At 58.9% G+C, this 14,006-nt stretch overlaps 1 protein-coding gene across 1 annotated transcript in view; it reads left to right on the forward strand.

Annotated features, from left to right (window-relative positions):
- LOC137307999 (mucin-6-like) overlaps positions 1–14,006 on the forward strand; it is a gene marked incomplete at its 3' end in the record, with an annotated part of 353,656 nt that overhangs the window by 25,173 nt on the left and 314,477 nt on the right. The window contains exon 3 of the mRNA XM_067976969.1: positions 6,659–6,749. Within this exon, the coding sequence (XP_067833070.1) occupies positions 6,659–6,749 (91 nt within the window). The remainder of the gene's footprint in view (positions 1–6,658; positions 6,750–14,006) is intronic.

Below are 14,006 nucleotides of genomic sequence, written 5' to 3' on the forward strand. Positions count from 1 at the left end.
TTTCTCAGTACTGAACTGAAGTATGAGCATAAAATATATACTGATGTCCCAGGGGTGGGGCTGGAAACTCACAACCTGCTGACTCGGGGGCAAGATTGCTACCCACTGAGCCAAGCTGACAAACAGAAGGCAGCCCTTCGACCTATTGTGTCTGTGCTGGAACAATCTAAAACTAATCCCACTGCCCTCCTCAATTTCTTACGGACAATTTTAAATTGATCGTCCCTCATTAATGCTTCTCCAATCAGAGGAAACAGGCTTTCCCTTCGAAGCCAATCAAAACCTTTCCTGATAGAAAAAATAGCTATTAAATCTCCTCTTTCTTCTGCTCCATTGGAAATAGACCCCGTATTTCATATCTCTCCTCAGAACCTTAGTTTCTCAATCCTTGCATTATCCTGATGAATCTACGCTGTATGCTCTCTGCGGCTTTAATGTCTTTTCTATAATAGAACGCCCGAAACAGCACACAACACCTTAACTGTGACCGAACCATTGCCATGTACAGATTTATCAGAACCTCTTTGCTCATGTACTCTTACCGCCTATTTATAAAACCCAAAACACTGTTGGTCTCTTTTATACCTTTACCTACCTGCACATCCCACTACGATCTTCACTGCAGCCAGCTCCCAGGAACACACCATTGATCAATGGAAAGACAGCAAACCAACAGATTTACATTTAGGTGACACTGGAAATGAGTAAGAGGTTTGGAAGTGACATAAACTTGCCACCACCACCAAGGGCAAGCAGCTAGGAAGCAAACATTGATGGATGGACTCGCATGGGGAGTAGGGCAATAAACTGGTTACATCTTCTCTGGAAGGTTTGTGTAGATATTTTTCCCCAGAAAGAACATTTGACTTGGGGTTGGCGGGGGGGGCAAACATGCAGGGATAGTAGTGAAGGTGGGGGAGATTTGGCCTGGCATGTTGGTGTGGGATAAGTGGGATATAATGACAGCCAGAGGACTGTTCTTGTATGTAGCAAGTGCTGCTCTTCACTGAAAGTCCTGTCAATCAGTGTTTGACAAACCAGTCTGGCTGGCTGCACAAAAGCCTCAACCAGTTCTCCTTCCTCCTCTTCCTTCTCCTCCTCCTCCTCTTCCTCCTCTGCCAAGTAGTGAGCATACAACAGGTCCCCGATGATCTTGGAGACTTCCTCAGAGTGTCGAGCAGCAACCCACCTGATCAGTCTGGACCCCAGAACTGCTACTTCAAGATGCCGTCCGCATGTTCCAGCAGAATTCGGTTGCAGTCATGAGTCTCATTGTTGATAGCCAGGTCTGCAAAGGCTGTCCCTGGTCTCCCAGCAGCCATCTGTCCAGTTTGCAGTCTCCTTCAAATAATGGTGGCCTCATGGACTGACACAAGATGAAGGCATCATGGATGTAGGGTATCTTGCAGTGACCTGCATTATTCTGTTCTGGTGGTTCGGAGACCGAATGGAACAGTAGCCATTGCAATTTATATATTCCATGGTGCTGTTGGGAGATGCCCTGAATGCTACCTAGATGCCATCAATGATGCCCTGTACTTCAGGCAAACCAGCCACCTGATAGGCCTGCTGTGCCCTCTTGAGCTGTTGTCTCTTTTCTACGGGGAAAATGACAAAAATGTTGCTCCCGGCAAACAAAGCTACACCCCGCCCGTTGTACACCACATCCATTGTACACCCCGCCTGTTGTACACCCCGCCCGTTGTACACCACATCCATTGTACACCCCGCCCGTTGTACACCACATCCATTGTACACCCCGCCCGTTGTACACCACATCCATTGTACACCCCGCCCTTTGTACACCACATCCATTGTACACCCCGCCCGTTGTACACCCCGCCCATTGTACACCCCGCCCGTTGTACACCACATCCATTGTACACCCCGCCCGTTGTACACCCCGCCCATTGTACACCCCGCCCGTTGTACGCCCCGCCCGTTGTACACCACATCCATTGTACACCCCGCCCGTTGTACACCACATCCATTGTACACCCCGCCCGTTGTACACCCCGCCCGTTGTACACCACATCCATTGTACACCCCGCCCGTTGTACACCCCGCCCATTGTACACCCCGCCCGTTGTACACCCCGCCCGTTGTACACCCCGCCCATTGTACACCCCGCCCGTTGTACACCCCGCCCGTTGTATACCCCGCCCATTGTACACCCCGCCCATTGTACACCCCGCCCGTTGTACACCACATCCATTGTACACCCCGCCCGTTGTACACCACATCCATTGTACACCCCGCCCGTTGTACACCACATCCATTGTACACCCCGCCCGTTGTACACCACATCCATTGTCCACCCCGCCCGTTGTACACCACATCCATTGTACACCCCGCCCGTTGTACACCCCGCCCGTTGTACACCACATCCATTGTACACCCCGCCCGTTGTACACCCCGCCCATTTTACACCCCGCCCGTTGTACACCACATCCATTGTACACCCCGCCCGTTGTACACCACATCCATTGTACACCCCGCCCGTTGTACACCACATCCATTGTACACCCCGCCCATTGTACACCCCGCCCGTTGTACACCCCACCCGCTGTACACCCCACCCGTTGTACACCACATCCATTGTACACCCCACCCATTGTACACCCCGCCTGTTGTACACCCCGCCCGTTGTACACCCCGCCCATTGTACACCCCGCCCGTTGTACACCCCGCCCGTTGTACACCCCGCCCGTTGTACACCACATCCATTGTACACCCCACCCGTTGTACACCCCGCCCATTGTACACCCCGCCCGTTGTACACCCCGCCCGTTGTACACCCCGCCCGTTGTACACCCCGCCCGTTGTACACCCCGCCCGTTGTACACCCCGCCCGTTGTACACCACATCCATTGTACACCCCACCCGTTGTACACCCCGCCCATTGTACACCCCGCCCGTTGTACACCCCGCCCGTTGTACACCCCGCCCGTTGTACACCACATCCATTGTACACCCCGCCCGTTGTACACCCCGCCCGTTGTACACCACATCCATTGTACACCCCGCCCGTTGTACACCCCGCCCGTTGTACACCCCGCCCGTTGTACACCCCGCCCGTTGTACACCACATCCATTGTACACCCCACCCGTTGTACACCCCGCCCGTTGTACACCCCGCCCGTTGTACACCCCGCCCGTTGTACACCACATCCATTGTACACCCCGCCCGTTGTACACCACATCCATTGTACACCCCGACCGTTGTACACCACATCCATTGTACACCACATCCATTGTACACCCCGCCCATTGTACATCTGGCACATTGTACATCTGGCCTGTTGTACACCCAGCCCATTGTGCACCCTGCCCGATTTTACACCTGGCCTGTTGTACACCCCGCCCGTTTTACTTCAATAGAAAGTAAAATCGGATGGCGTCAGTTTGCCACTCAGCCGGTTAGGTTAGAATTACACCCTAAGGATCAGCTATTCTCTACACTGCATTCAGAGTGCGTTTTAGCTTCCAACCATCACTGCATTGGCTCGGTTTAACTTTCACTGAATTATCAGTATTTGAATCAACGTCCGGTTTATTGATGGATTCCTCTCCTTTAGAGTTCCTAATTACTTCCAGCTCCTACTTTACATCATGAAACCAGCTTTGAAACTGGCTGCTTTGCCAACCATATACTTTCGAGATAATCTGGCCTCTGCATCTGTTTACAGTCAGTACAGACTTCTCTTTGGTTCTTCCACACAAAACACTTTGGGCTGGGTTTTCCTTATCCCACCCCGGCAGGGGCAGGATGGGACTTCTGCCCACCAAGCCAACCCTGCCATGACCACGACAATTACCTGGGTCAGGGATCATTTAGTTTGTAGGTTGGGCTCCTTGGCACCGAGAGGGGGCACGTCACTGCCAACCAGGGAAGTCCTGTCGTGGGATCATCGCTGCAGCTCCAAGAAGAGGCAGGTGGCCACTTAGAGGAGCAGGACAGAGCAGCACCAATGTCATCAGCAGATGAGGGATTAGGATAAAATGGAGGGAGAGGAGGCTGCTACAAGGCCCTCTCCCTTCACCAAAGGACTCAGGGCCTTGGCACCACCACCCTGGGGACTACTGCCAGGCTTCACCTGGCAGTCCCGGAGAGCTGCAGTAAGATTGGCAGATGGGAAGGAGATGGTTTGGAAATGAGGGTCCTGCCAACACACTGGCATTTGTGAAGGGAGGGAAATTAAGGCCAGGATGTGGATGTGATGGTAGGCTTCAATGCTTGATGTTCCCCACCATCTCCACCACTATCCTGTGCGATGTAGGGAGGGACAGTGGAGGAAAACAGGTCTTCAGATCTCCTACAGCCTCCTTGTGTACAGACCTCCAACTAATGTTTACTGTTTCCTGAGCATTGTGTTCTGCTGACACATTGTTTGCATTTATTAGTCTACTTTGTTTTTCAGCTGTTAGTCCTTATTTTTACTTCAAGCACACGGTGCTCCTAGCTTCAATGGGAGTTAATGGTGCTTGTAAAAAAATATTTATTTCCAAAAAATATCATTAATTACCACCTACCACTGCTTTTCTCTCTGTGCTATCCTATCTTCTCCACCTAAACTTTTTTTCTCTTCCTTCAGCTGCATCTCCCTGGTTTGCCCACTGCCTCCAAATATGACTCCCACTCCATTTCCTACCCTACGGCTTCTGTCCATTCCCTGGAAAGATAGCGACAAGGTTTAAGGTGGTGGCCGCAGGGAGCGACGCACTGACATTTTCACACTCCACCGAGCAAATTAACCAAGGTCACTGAAGCCCGTGATGCTGTGAGTGAGAGGGGTTGCTCCATCGGAAGTGTGAGGAAGCAGAAGGTTGAGCAAGGAGCCAGAGGCTGGCTGTCCAAGACCCATGATGTTAGAAATGGGAAGGCTATACCCCAGGCCCGGTCCAGATAGGCACACGTTTCCTTCATTAAAACAACACTGCCTCTAACAAACTACCACTTGGCAGGAGTGACTGCAAGACCCATAATGCTGACAGTGGGAAGGGATGCACTCCAGACTGGTGCAGTTAGGTCGACAGGTCTTTTTATAAAAAGAAGCTGGCAGCCAGAAAATTGAGCAGTGACAACAGGAAGTCAAGTGCTGCAGACAGGAAGTGAGCGCAGGCATGAAGATTTTTAATGAGATACCAGTCAGTATAGTATATACTCTCGTGACATTACAAATGAGTCGTCATTATCAAGTGCCGTCTTCAGGTGAAGCAGGGTTAGAGGTCAGGAATTAATTGGACCAGGGTGCGCAGATGTAATTTAGTCCCCATCTTGAGGTCAGATATTCTGTGCTTATTTTTATATTACCATTATAACATTTCTTTGTCCACATAGTGTCAGCCTTGATCAGTGGTACAACTCTCACCCCAAAGTCAGAAAGTCATGGGTTCAAGATGCACACCGGAGATTAGAACATCTCGTCTAGGTTGTCACTTCAGTGCAATATTGAGGGAGAACTGCACTATCGGAGGTGCTGCCTTTCAATGAGATGTTAAACTCAGGCCCCGTCTGCCCTCTCAGGTGGACATAAAATATCTTATGGTGCTATTTGAAGATCTGATGGTGCTATTTGAAGATCTGACGGTGCTATTTGAAGAAGAGCAGGGTAGTTCTCCTGCTGTCCTGGCCAACATTTACCCCTCAACCAACATCTCTTGCTGTGCAGGTTAGCTGCCACGTACCTACATTACAAGAGTGAGTACACTTCATTGGCTGTGAAGTGCTTTGGGACATTTTGAGGTCATGAAAAGGTTCAATTTAACTGCAAGTTCTTTCTTTATTGATAATGTAAATTGCTCATGCTGTCGTTACACCCTCCTGCTACTGGCTGGCACTGCAGCTCCTTCACTGGGGGGGAGGGTGTAATTACAGTGTGACGAGGTGACATGGACAGCTTCCACCATAAATATAAACATAGCAATTTATAATGGAAAAAGCCGACACAAAGTGGACACAGACAAAAGATTTCCAATATATTAATTACATATATTCTTCAATTTAATATTATTTATAGTCAAATCGCAATGTTTATAGCAATTCAGGAAGCAGAGAAATAAGCCTTGATTGGGGCATAGGAGGGTCTCCGCAGTACAGGCCAATGAGCAGGGAGGTGCAAAAGTGAGCTGTTACAGCATCATCACTGGCAGAAGGGTATCGTTGCAGTGTGACAACTTTACATCGGCAATACCCATTATAAATGTACAAATGTAAGGAGTCTTACAACACCAGGTTATAGTCCAACAGTTTTATTTGAAAATCACAAGCTTTCGGAGGCTTTCTCCTTCGTCAGGTGAGTGTCGAGATTCATTGAAAATCACCGCATATATAGTCACAGACCAATGCCTGGTGATTACAGACAATCTTTCCAACTGCCCGTTATCAAGGCCATCAAATTAGCTCAATAGTGTTCTGTTGGACTATAACCTGGTGTTGTAAGATTCCTTACATTTGTCCACCCCAGTCCATCACCGGCATCTCCACATCATTATAAATGTAGACATAGGAAATAATACTATGAGAAACTGACACAAAAGTGTGACGGAAATGTGACAGCAGGACGTGAGATTTTGGAGGGAGGAAGTGCACACAAATGTAAGATTTTTAATCTATTGACTTAGATGTACAACTTTGTGTTTTCTTTTCTCTTTCAAGGTTGAGCTGGGAGACAAATATAAAAACAAAACCTGTGGCTTGTGCGGGGACTTCAACAAATCTCCTGAGCACAATGAGCTTATCCACGAAGGTAAAAAGAACTGTTCTGACACATGGGCAGATTTGCTTAATGCAGCCGCCAGGCTCCCAGGGGCAAGGATTTGACTTAATGCTGCTCTCTAGGTCCCAGAGGTGAAGGGACAGTGTTCCAATAAACACACAGGGGCCGGTTTTAACTGAGGGTGCGTTTGGGGTGGACGGGAGTGCAGGGCTGGGGGAACCCCCTGCAGGGGGCTCAGCATGAGAACCCGGGCCCATTTTAACTCCTGGGCCTTGGTTGAATAAAGCAGGACGGTCGCCCGCCCAAAACTGGCAGGAGTGGTGCCGGGCTCAGATCAGGAGCCCGAGGGTGCTGGGGACCCAAGGGAATGGTCCTTGGCGTAAAGTCAGCGCTGGGGACGGTGGGGAGGGGGGGTTGGCAGCTGATCCCGACGGTGGGAGGGAGAGACGAGGCTTGGGCAGGGGAGGTCCAAGGACACCTTGCTGGATGCAGGGGGGAGCAATTCCTGCTCCTCCCGGCCCACAAGGTTCCCATAGAAACGTTTAATTTTCAAACTTACCCCTTGACCTCTATTGGCCGCTCAGCGACCGCTGCCATAGTTCAGCTGTTGGGATTGTCCCCCCAAATCAGGAAGTTAAAATGCTGCCTGCCGGGGTGGGGAGTGGGTGGGCAGCCTTCTCGCCTCTTCTGTCTGTCCTCAAGTTAAGGTGGGGGCCGGAATGCTGATGGCTCAGGTCAGATATTGTGCAAATAAGGATTCCGCATGAAACAGTTGGCGATAGGTTTGTCTCCTCCATTTCAGGGCACGGTAACTTTATGGGGCAAAGGCTTTTCCAGGGATTGGACACCAGTTTCTCCAGACTTTTCTGTTGACTGAAGAGAAAGATCAATACTCGGGCCTTGATTTTTACAGGTGGGGCGGGGGGGGGGGCTGGAAGGGAGCGAGGAAGCCCGGTAACAGCTACACACCAGGCAAGGTCAGGGAGGTGGAGGCCCTGCCGATCAGAACGGCAGGGCCTCATTTAAATAAAGCTTTCCAGAGCCCCGCCCGCACCCGGCCACATTGACCACCTGGCCGGCAAGGGGGAGTGGGAATTTGGCAGCAGGAGGCCGTAGCTGGGGTCCTGTGCGGGAGGGGGAAGGATCTGGCCGCGATCGGGGGAGGGGAGGGATTCTGGCCATGGTTGGGTGAAGAGAGGGGGTCTGGCTGCGATTCGGGGGGTGGGGGTGGGGGGGTCGAAATCTCTGACCACGATCGGTGGGGGGAGAGGGGGGAGTCGCTGACCACTATCGGGGGCGGGGGGGGGTCTCTGACCACGATCGGGAGTGGGGGGAGGGGGGGGGAGTCTCTGACCACGATCGGTGGGGGGAGGGGGGGGAGTCTCTGACCACGATCGGAGGGGGAGGGGGAGAGTCTCTGACCACGATCGGGAGGGGGAGGGGGGGGGAGTCTCTGACCACGATCGGAGGGGGAGGGGGAGAGTCTCTGACCATGATCGGGGGAGGGGGGTGTGTCTCTGACCACGATTGGGAGGGGGAGGGGGAGAGTCTCTAACCATGATCGGGGGAGGGGGGAGAGTCTCTGACCACGATCGGAGGGGGAGGGGGGAGAGTCTCTGACCACGATCGGAGGGGGAGGGGGGGAGTCTCTGACCACGATCGGGAGGGGGAGGGGGGGGGAGTCTCTGACCACGATCGGAGGGGGAGGGGGAGAGTCTCTGACCACGATCGGGAGGGGGAGGGGGGGGGAGAGTCTCTGACCACGATCGGGAGGGGGAGTGGGGGGGAGTCTCTGACCACGATCGGGAGGGGGAGGGGGGGGAGAGTCTCTGACCACGATCGGAGGGGGAGTGGGGGGGGGGAGTCTCTGACCACGATCGGAGGGGGAGTGGGGGGGGGAGTCTCTGACCACGATCGGAGGGGGAGGGGGGGAGAGTCTCTGACCACGATCGGAGGGGGAGGGGGGGAGAGTCTCTGACCATGATCGGGGGGGGGAGAGGGGGGAGTCTCTGACCACGATCGGGAGGGGGAGGGGGGGGGAGTCTCTGACCACGATCGGGAGGGGGAGGGGGGGGTGAGTCTCTGACCACGATCGGAGGGGGAGGGGGGAGAGTCTCTGACCACGATCGGAGGGGGAGGGGGAGAGTCTCTGACCACGATCGGAGGGGGAGGGGGGGAGTCTCTGACCACGATCGGGAGGGGGAGGGGGGGGGAGTCTCTGACCACGATCGGGAGGGGGAGGGGGGGGTGAGTCTCTGACCACGATCGGAGGGGGAGGGGGGAGAGTCTCTGACCACGATCGGGAGGGGGAGGGGGAGAGTCTCTGACCACGATCGGGAGGGGGAGGGGGGGGTGAGTCTCTGACCACAATCGGGAGGGGGAGTGGGGGGGGGGAGTCTCTGACCACGATCGGAGGGGGAGGGGGAGAGTCTCTGACCACGATCGAAGGGGGAGGGGGGGAGAGTCTCTGACCACGATCGGAGGGGGAGGGGGAGAGTCTCTGACCACGATCGGAGGGGGAGGGGGGGAGAGTCTCTGACCACGATCGGAGGGGGAGGGGGAGAGTCTCTGACCACGATCGGGAGGGGGAGGGGGGGAGTCTCTGACCACGATCGGAGGGGGAGGGGGGGGAGTCTCTGACCACGATCGGAGGGGGAGGGGGGGGAGTCTCTGACCACGATCGGAGGGGGAGGGGGGGAGTCTCTGACCACGATCGGAGGGGGAGGGGGGGGAGTCTCTGACCACGATCGGAGGGGGAGGGGGGGAGTCTCTGACCACGATCGGAGGGGGAGGGGGAGAGTCTCTGACCACGATCGGAGGGGGAGGGGGGGAGTCTCTGACCACGATCGGGGGGGGGGAGGGGGAGAGTCTCTGACCACGATCGGGGGGGGGGAGGGGGGGAGTCTCTGACCACGATCGGAGGGGGAGGGGGGGAGTCTCTGACCACGATCGGAGGGGGAGGGGGGGGAGAGTCTCTGACCACGATCGGAGGGGGAGGGGGGGGAGAGTCTCTGACCACGATCGGAGGGGGAGGGGGGGGAGAGTCTCTGACCACGATCGGGAGGGGGAGAGGGGGGAGTCTCTGACCACGATCGGGGGGGGGGAGGGGGAGAGTCTCTGACCACGATCGGGGGGGGGAGGGGGGGAGTCTCTGACCACGATCGGAGGGGGAGGGGGGGAGTCTCTGACCACGATCGGAGGGGGAGGGGGGGGAGAGTCTCTGACCACGATCGGAGGGGGAGGGGGAGAGTCTCTGACCACGATCGGGAGGGGGAGGGGGAGAGTCTCTGACCACAATCGGGAGGGTGGGGGGGGGGGAGTCTCTGACCACGATCGGAGGGGGAGGGGGGGAGTCTCTGACCACGATCGGAGGGGGAGGGGGGGAGAGTCTCTGACCACGATCGGAGGGGGAGGGGGGGAGTCTCTGACCACGATCGGAGGGGGAGGGGGGGAGAGTCTCTGACCGTGATCGGGAGGGGGAGGGGGGGAGAGTCTCTGACCACGATCGGAGGGGGGGGGGGGGGAGTCTCTGACCACGATCGGAGGGGGAGGGGGGAGAGTCTCTGACCACGATCGGAGGGGGAGGGGGGGAGTCTCTGACCACGATCGGAGGGGGAGGGGGGGAGTCTCTGACCACGATCGGAGGGGGAGGGGGGGAGAGTCTCTGACCATGATCGGGAGGGGGAGCGGGGGGAGTCTCTGACCACGATCGGAGGGGGAGGGGGGGAGTCTCTGACCACGATCGGAGGGGGAGGGGGGGGGAGTCTCTGACCACGATCGGAGGGGGAGGGGGGGAGTCTCTGACCACGATCGGAGGGGGAGGGGGGGAGTCTCTGACCACGATCGGAGGGGGAGGGGGGGAGAGTCTCTGACCATGATCGGGAGGGGGAGCGGGGGGAGTCTCTGACCACGATCGGAGGGGGAGGGGGGAGAGTCTCTGACCACGATCGGGAGGGGGAGGGGGGGGTGAGTCTCTGACCACGATCGGAGGGGGAGGGGGGGGAGTCTCTGACCACGATCGGAGGGGGAGGGGGGGGAGTCTCTGACCACGATCGGAGGGGGAGGGGGAGAGTCTCTGACCACGATCGGGAGGGGGAGGGGGGGGAGTCTCTGACCACGATCGGAGGGGGAGGGGGGGAGTCTCTGACCACGATCGGGGGGGGAGGGGGGGAGTCTCTGACCACGATCGGAGGGGGGGGGAGTCTCTGACCACGATCGGAGGGGGAGGGGGGGGAGTCTCTGACCACGATCGGAGGGGGAGGGGGGGGGAGTCTCTGACCACGATCGGAGGGGGAGGGGGGGAGTCTCTGACCACGATCGGAGGGGGAGGGGGGGAGTCTCTGACCACGATCGGAGGGGGAGGGGGGGGGAGTCTCTGACCACGATCGGGGGGGGGAGGGGGAGAGTCTCTGACCACGATCGGAGGGGGAGGGGGAGAGTCTCTGACCACGATCGGAGGGGGAGGGGGGAGAGTCTCTGACCACGATCGGGGGGGGAGGGGGGGGAGTCTCTGACCACGATCGGGGGGGGAGGGGGGGAGTCTCTGACCACGATCGGAGGGGGAGGGGGGGGAGAGTCTCTGACCACGATCGGAGGGGGAGGGGGGGGAGTCTCTGACCACGATCGGAGGGGGAGGGGGGGAGTCTCTGACCACGATCGGAGGGGGAGGGGGGGAGTCTCTGACCACGATCGGAGGGGGAGGGGGAGGGGGAGAGTCTCTGACCACGATCGGAGGGGGGGGGGGGGAGGGAGTCTCTGACCACGATCGGAGGGGGAGGGGGGGAGTCTCTGACCACGATCGGGGGGGGGAGGGGGAGAGTCTCTGACCACGATCGGAGGGGGAGGGGGAGAGTCTCTGACCACGATCGGAGGGGGAGGGGGGAGAGTCTCTGACCACGATCGGGGGGGGAGGGGGGGGAGTCTCTGACCACGATCGGGGGGGGAGGGGGGGGAGAGTCTCTGACCACGATCGGAGGGGGAGGGGGGGGAGTCTCTGACCACGATCGGAGGGGGAGGGGGGGAGTCTCTGACCACGATCGGAGGGGGAGGGGGGGAGTCTCTGACCACGATCGGGAGGGGGAGGGGGGGGAGAGTCTCTGACCACGATCGGAGGGGGGGGGGGGGAGGGAGTCTCTGACCACGATCGGAGGGGGAGGGGGGGAGTCTCTGACCACGATCGGAGGGGGAGGGGGGGGGAGTCTCTGACCACGATCGGAGGGGGAGGGGGGGGAGTCTCTGACCACGATTGGGAGGGGGAGGGGGGGAGTCTCTGACCACGATCGGAGGGGGAGGGGGGGAGTCTCTGACCACGATCGGAGGGGGAGGGGGAGAGTCTCTGACCATGATCGGAGGGGGAGGGGGGGGGAGAGTCTCTGACCACGATCGGGAGGGGGAGGGGGAGGGGGGGAGTCTCTGACCATGATCGGAGGGGGAGGGGGGGGGAGAGTCTCTGACCACGATCGGAGGGGGAGGGGGGGGAGTCTCTGACCACGATCGGAGGGGGAGGGGGGGAGTCTCTGACCACGATCGGAGGGGGAGGGGGGGAGTCTCTGACCACGATCGGAGGGGGAGGGGGGGAGAGTCTCTGACCACGATCGGAGGGGGAGGGGGGGAGAGTCTCTGACCACGATCGGAGGGGGAGGGGGGGAGTCTCTGACCACGATCGGAGGGGGAGGGGGGGAGTCTCTGACCACGATCGGAGGGGGAGGGGGAGAGTCTCTGACCACGATCGGAGGGGGAGGGGGGGAGTCTCTGACCACGATCGGAGGGGGAGGGGGGGAGTCTCTGACCACGATCGGGAGGGGGAGGGGGAGAGTCTCTGACCACGATCGGAGGGGGAGGGGGGGAGTCTCTGACCACGATCGGAGGGGGAGGGGGAGAGTCTCTGACCACGATCGGGGGGGGGAGGGGGAGGAGTCTCTGACCACGATCGGGAGTGGGGAGGGGGAGAGTCTCTGACCACGATCGGAGGGGGAGGGGGGGGAGTCTCTGACCACGATCGGAGGGGGAGGGGGGGGAGTCTCTGACCACGATCGGGAGTGGGGAGGGGGAGAGTCTCTGACCATGATCGGGAGGGGGAGGGGGGAGAGTCTCTGACCACGATCGGGAGGGGGAGGGGGGGGGGAGTCTCTGACCACGATCGGAGGGGGAGGGGGAGTCTCTGACCACGATCGGAGGGGGAGGGGGGGGGAGAGTCTCTGACCACGATCGGGAGGGGGGTAGGGGGGGGGGGAGTCTCTGACCACGATCGGAGGGGGAGGGGGAGTCTCTGACCACGATCGGGGGGGGGAGGGGGGAGTCTCTGACCACGATCGGAGGGGGAGGGGGAGAGTCTCTGACCACGATCGGAGGGGGAGGGGGGGAGTCTCTGACCATGATCGGGAGGGGGAGGGGGGGAGAGTCTCTGACCACGATCGGGAGGGGGAGGGGGAGAGTCTCTGACCACGATCGGAGGGGGAGGGGGAGAGTCTCTGACCACGATCGGAGGGGGAGGGGGGGAGTCTCTGACCACGATCGGAGGGGGAGGGGGGGAGTCTCTGACCACGATCGGGAGGGGGAGGGGGAGAGTCTCTGACCACGATCGGAGGGGGAGGGGGAGAGTCTCTGACCACGATCGGAGGGGGAGGGGGGGGGGAGTCTCTGACCACGATCGGAGGGGGAGGGGGGGAGAGTCTCTGACCACGATCGGAGGGGGAGGGGGGGGAGTCTCTGACCACGATCGGGGGGGGGAGGGGGGAGAGTCTCTGACCACGATCGGAGGGGGAGGGGGAGAGTCTCTGACCACGATCGGAGGGGGAGGGGGAGAGTCTCTGACCACGATCGGAGGGGGAGGGGGGGAGTCTCTGACCACGATCGGAGGGGGAGGGGGGGAGTCTCTGACCACGATCGGGAGGGGGAGGGGGAGAGTCTCTGACCACGATCGGAGGGGGAGGGGGAGAGTCTCTGACCACGATCGGGGGGGGGAGGGGGGGGGAGTCTCTGACCACGATCGGGAGGGGGAGGGGGGAGAGTCTCTGACCACGATCGGGAGGGGGAGGGGGAGAGTCTCTGACCACGATCGGAGGGGGAGGGGGGGAGTCTCTGACCACGATCGGGGGGGGGGAGGGGGGGGGAGTCTCTGACCACGATCGGGAGGGGGAGGGGGGGAGTCTCTGACCACGATCGGAGGGGGAGGGGGGGAGAGTCTCTGACCACGATCGGAGGGGGAGGGGGGGAGAGTCTCTGACCACGATCGGAGGGGGAGGGGGGGGGAGAGTCTCTGACCACGATCGGAGGGGGAGGGGGGGG

Source organism: Heptranchias perlo, unplaced genomic scaffold (assembly GCF_035084215.1).
Source record: "Heptranchias perlo isolate sHepPer1 unplaced genomic scaffold, sHepPer1.hap1 HAP1_SCAFFOLD_117, whole genome shotgun sequence".
Classification (NCBI taxonomy): Eukaryota; Metazoa; Chordata; class Chondrichthyes; order Hexanchiformes; family Hexanchidae; genus Heptranchias; species Heptranchias perlo.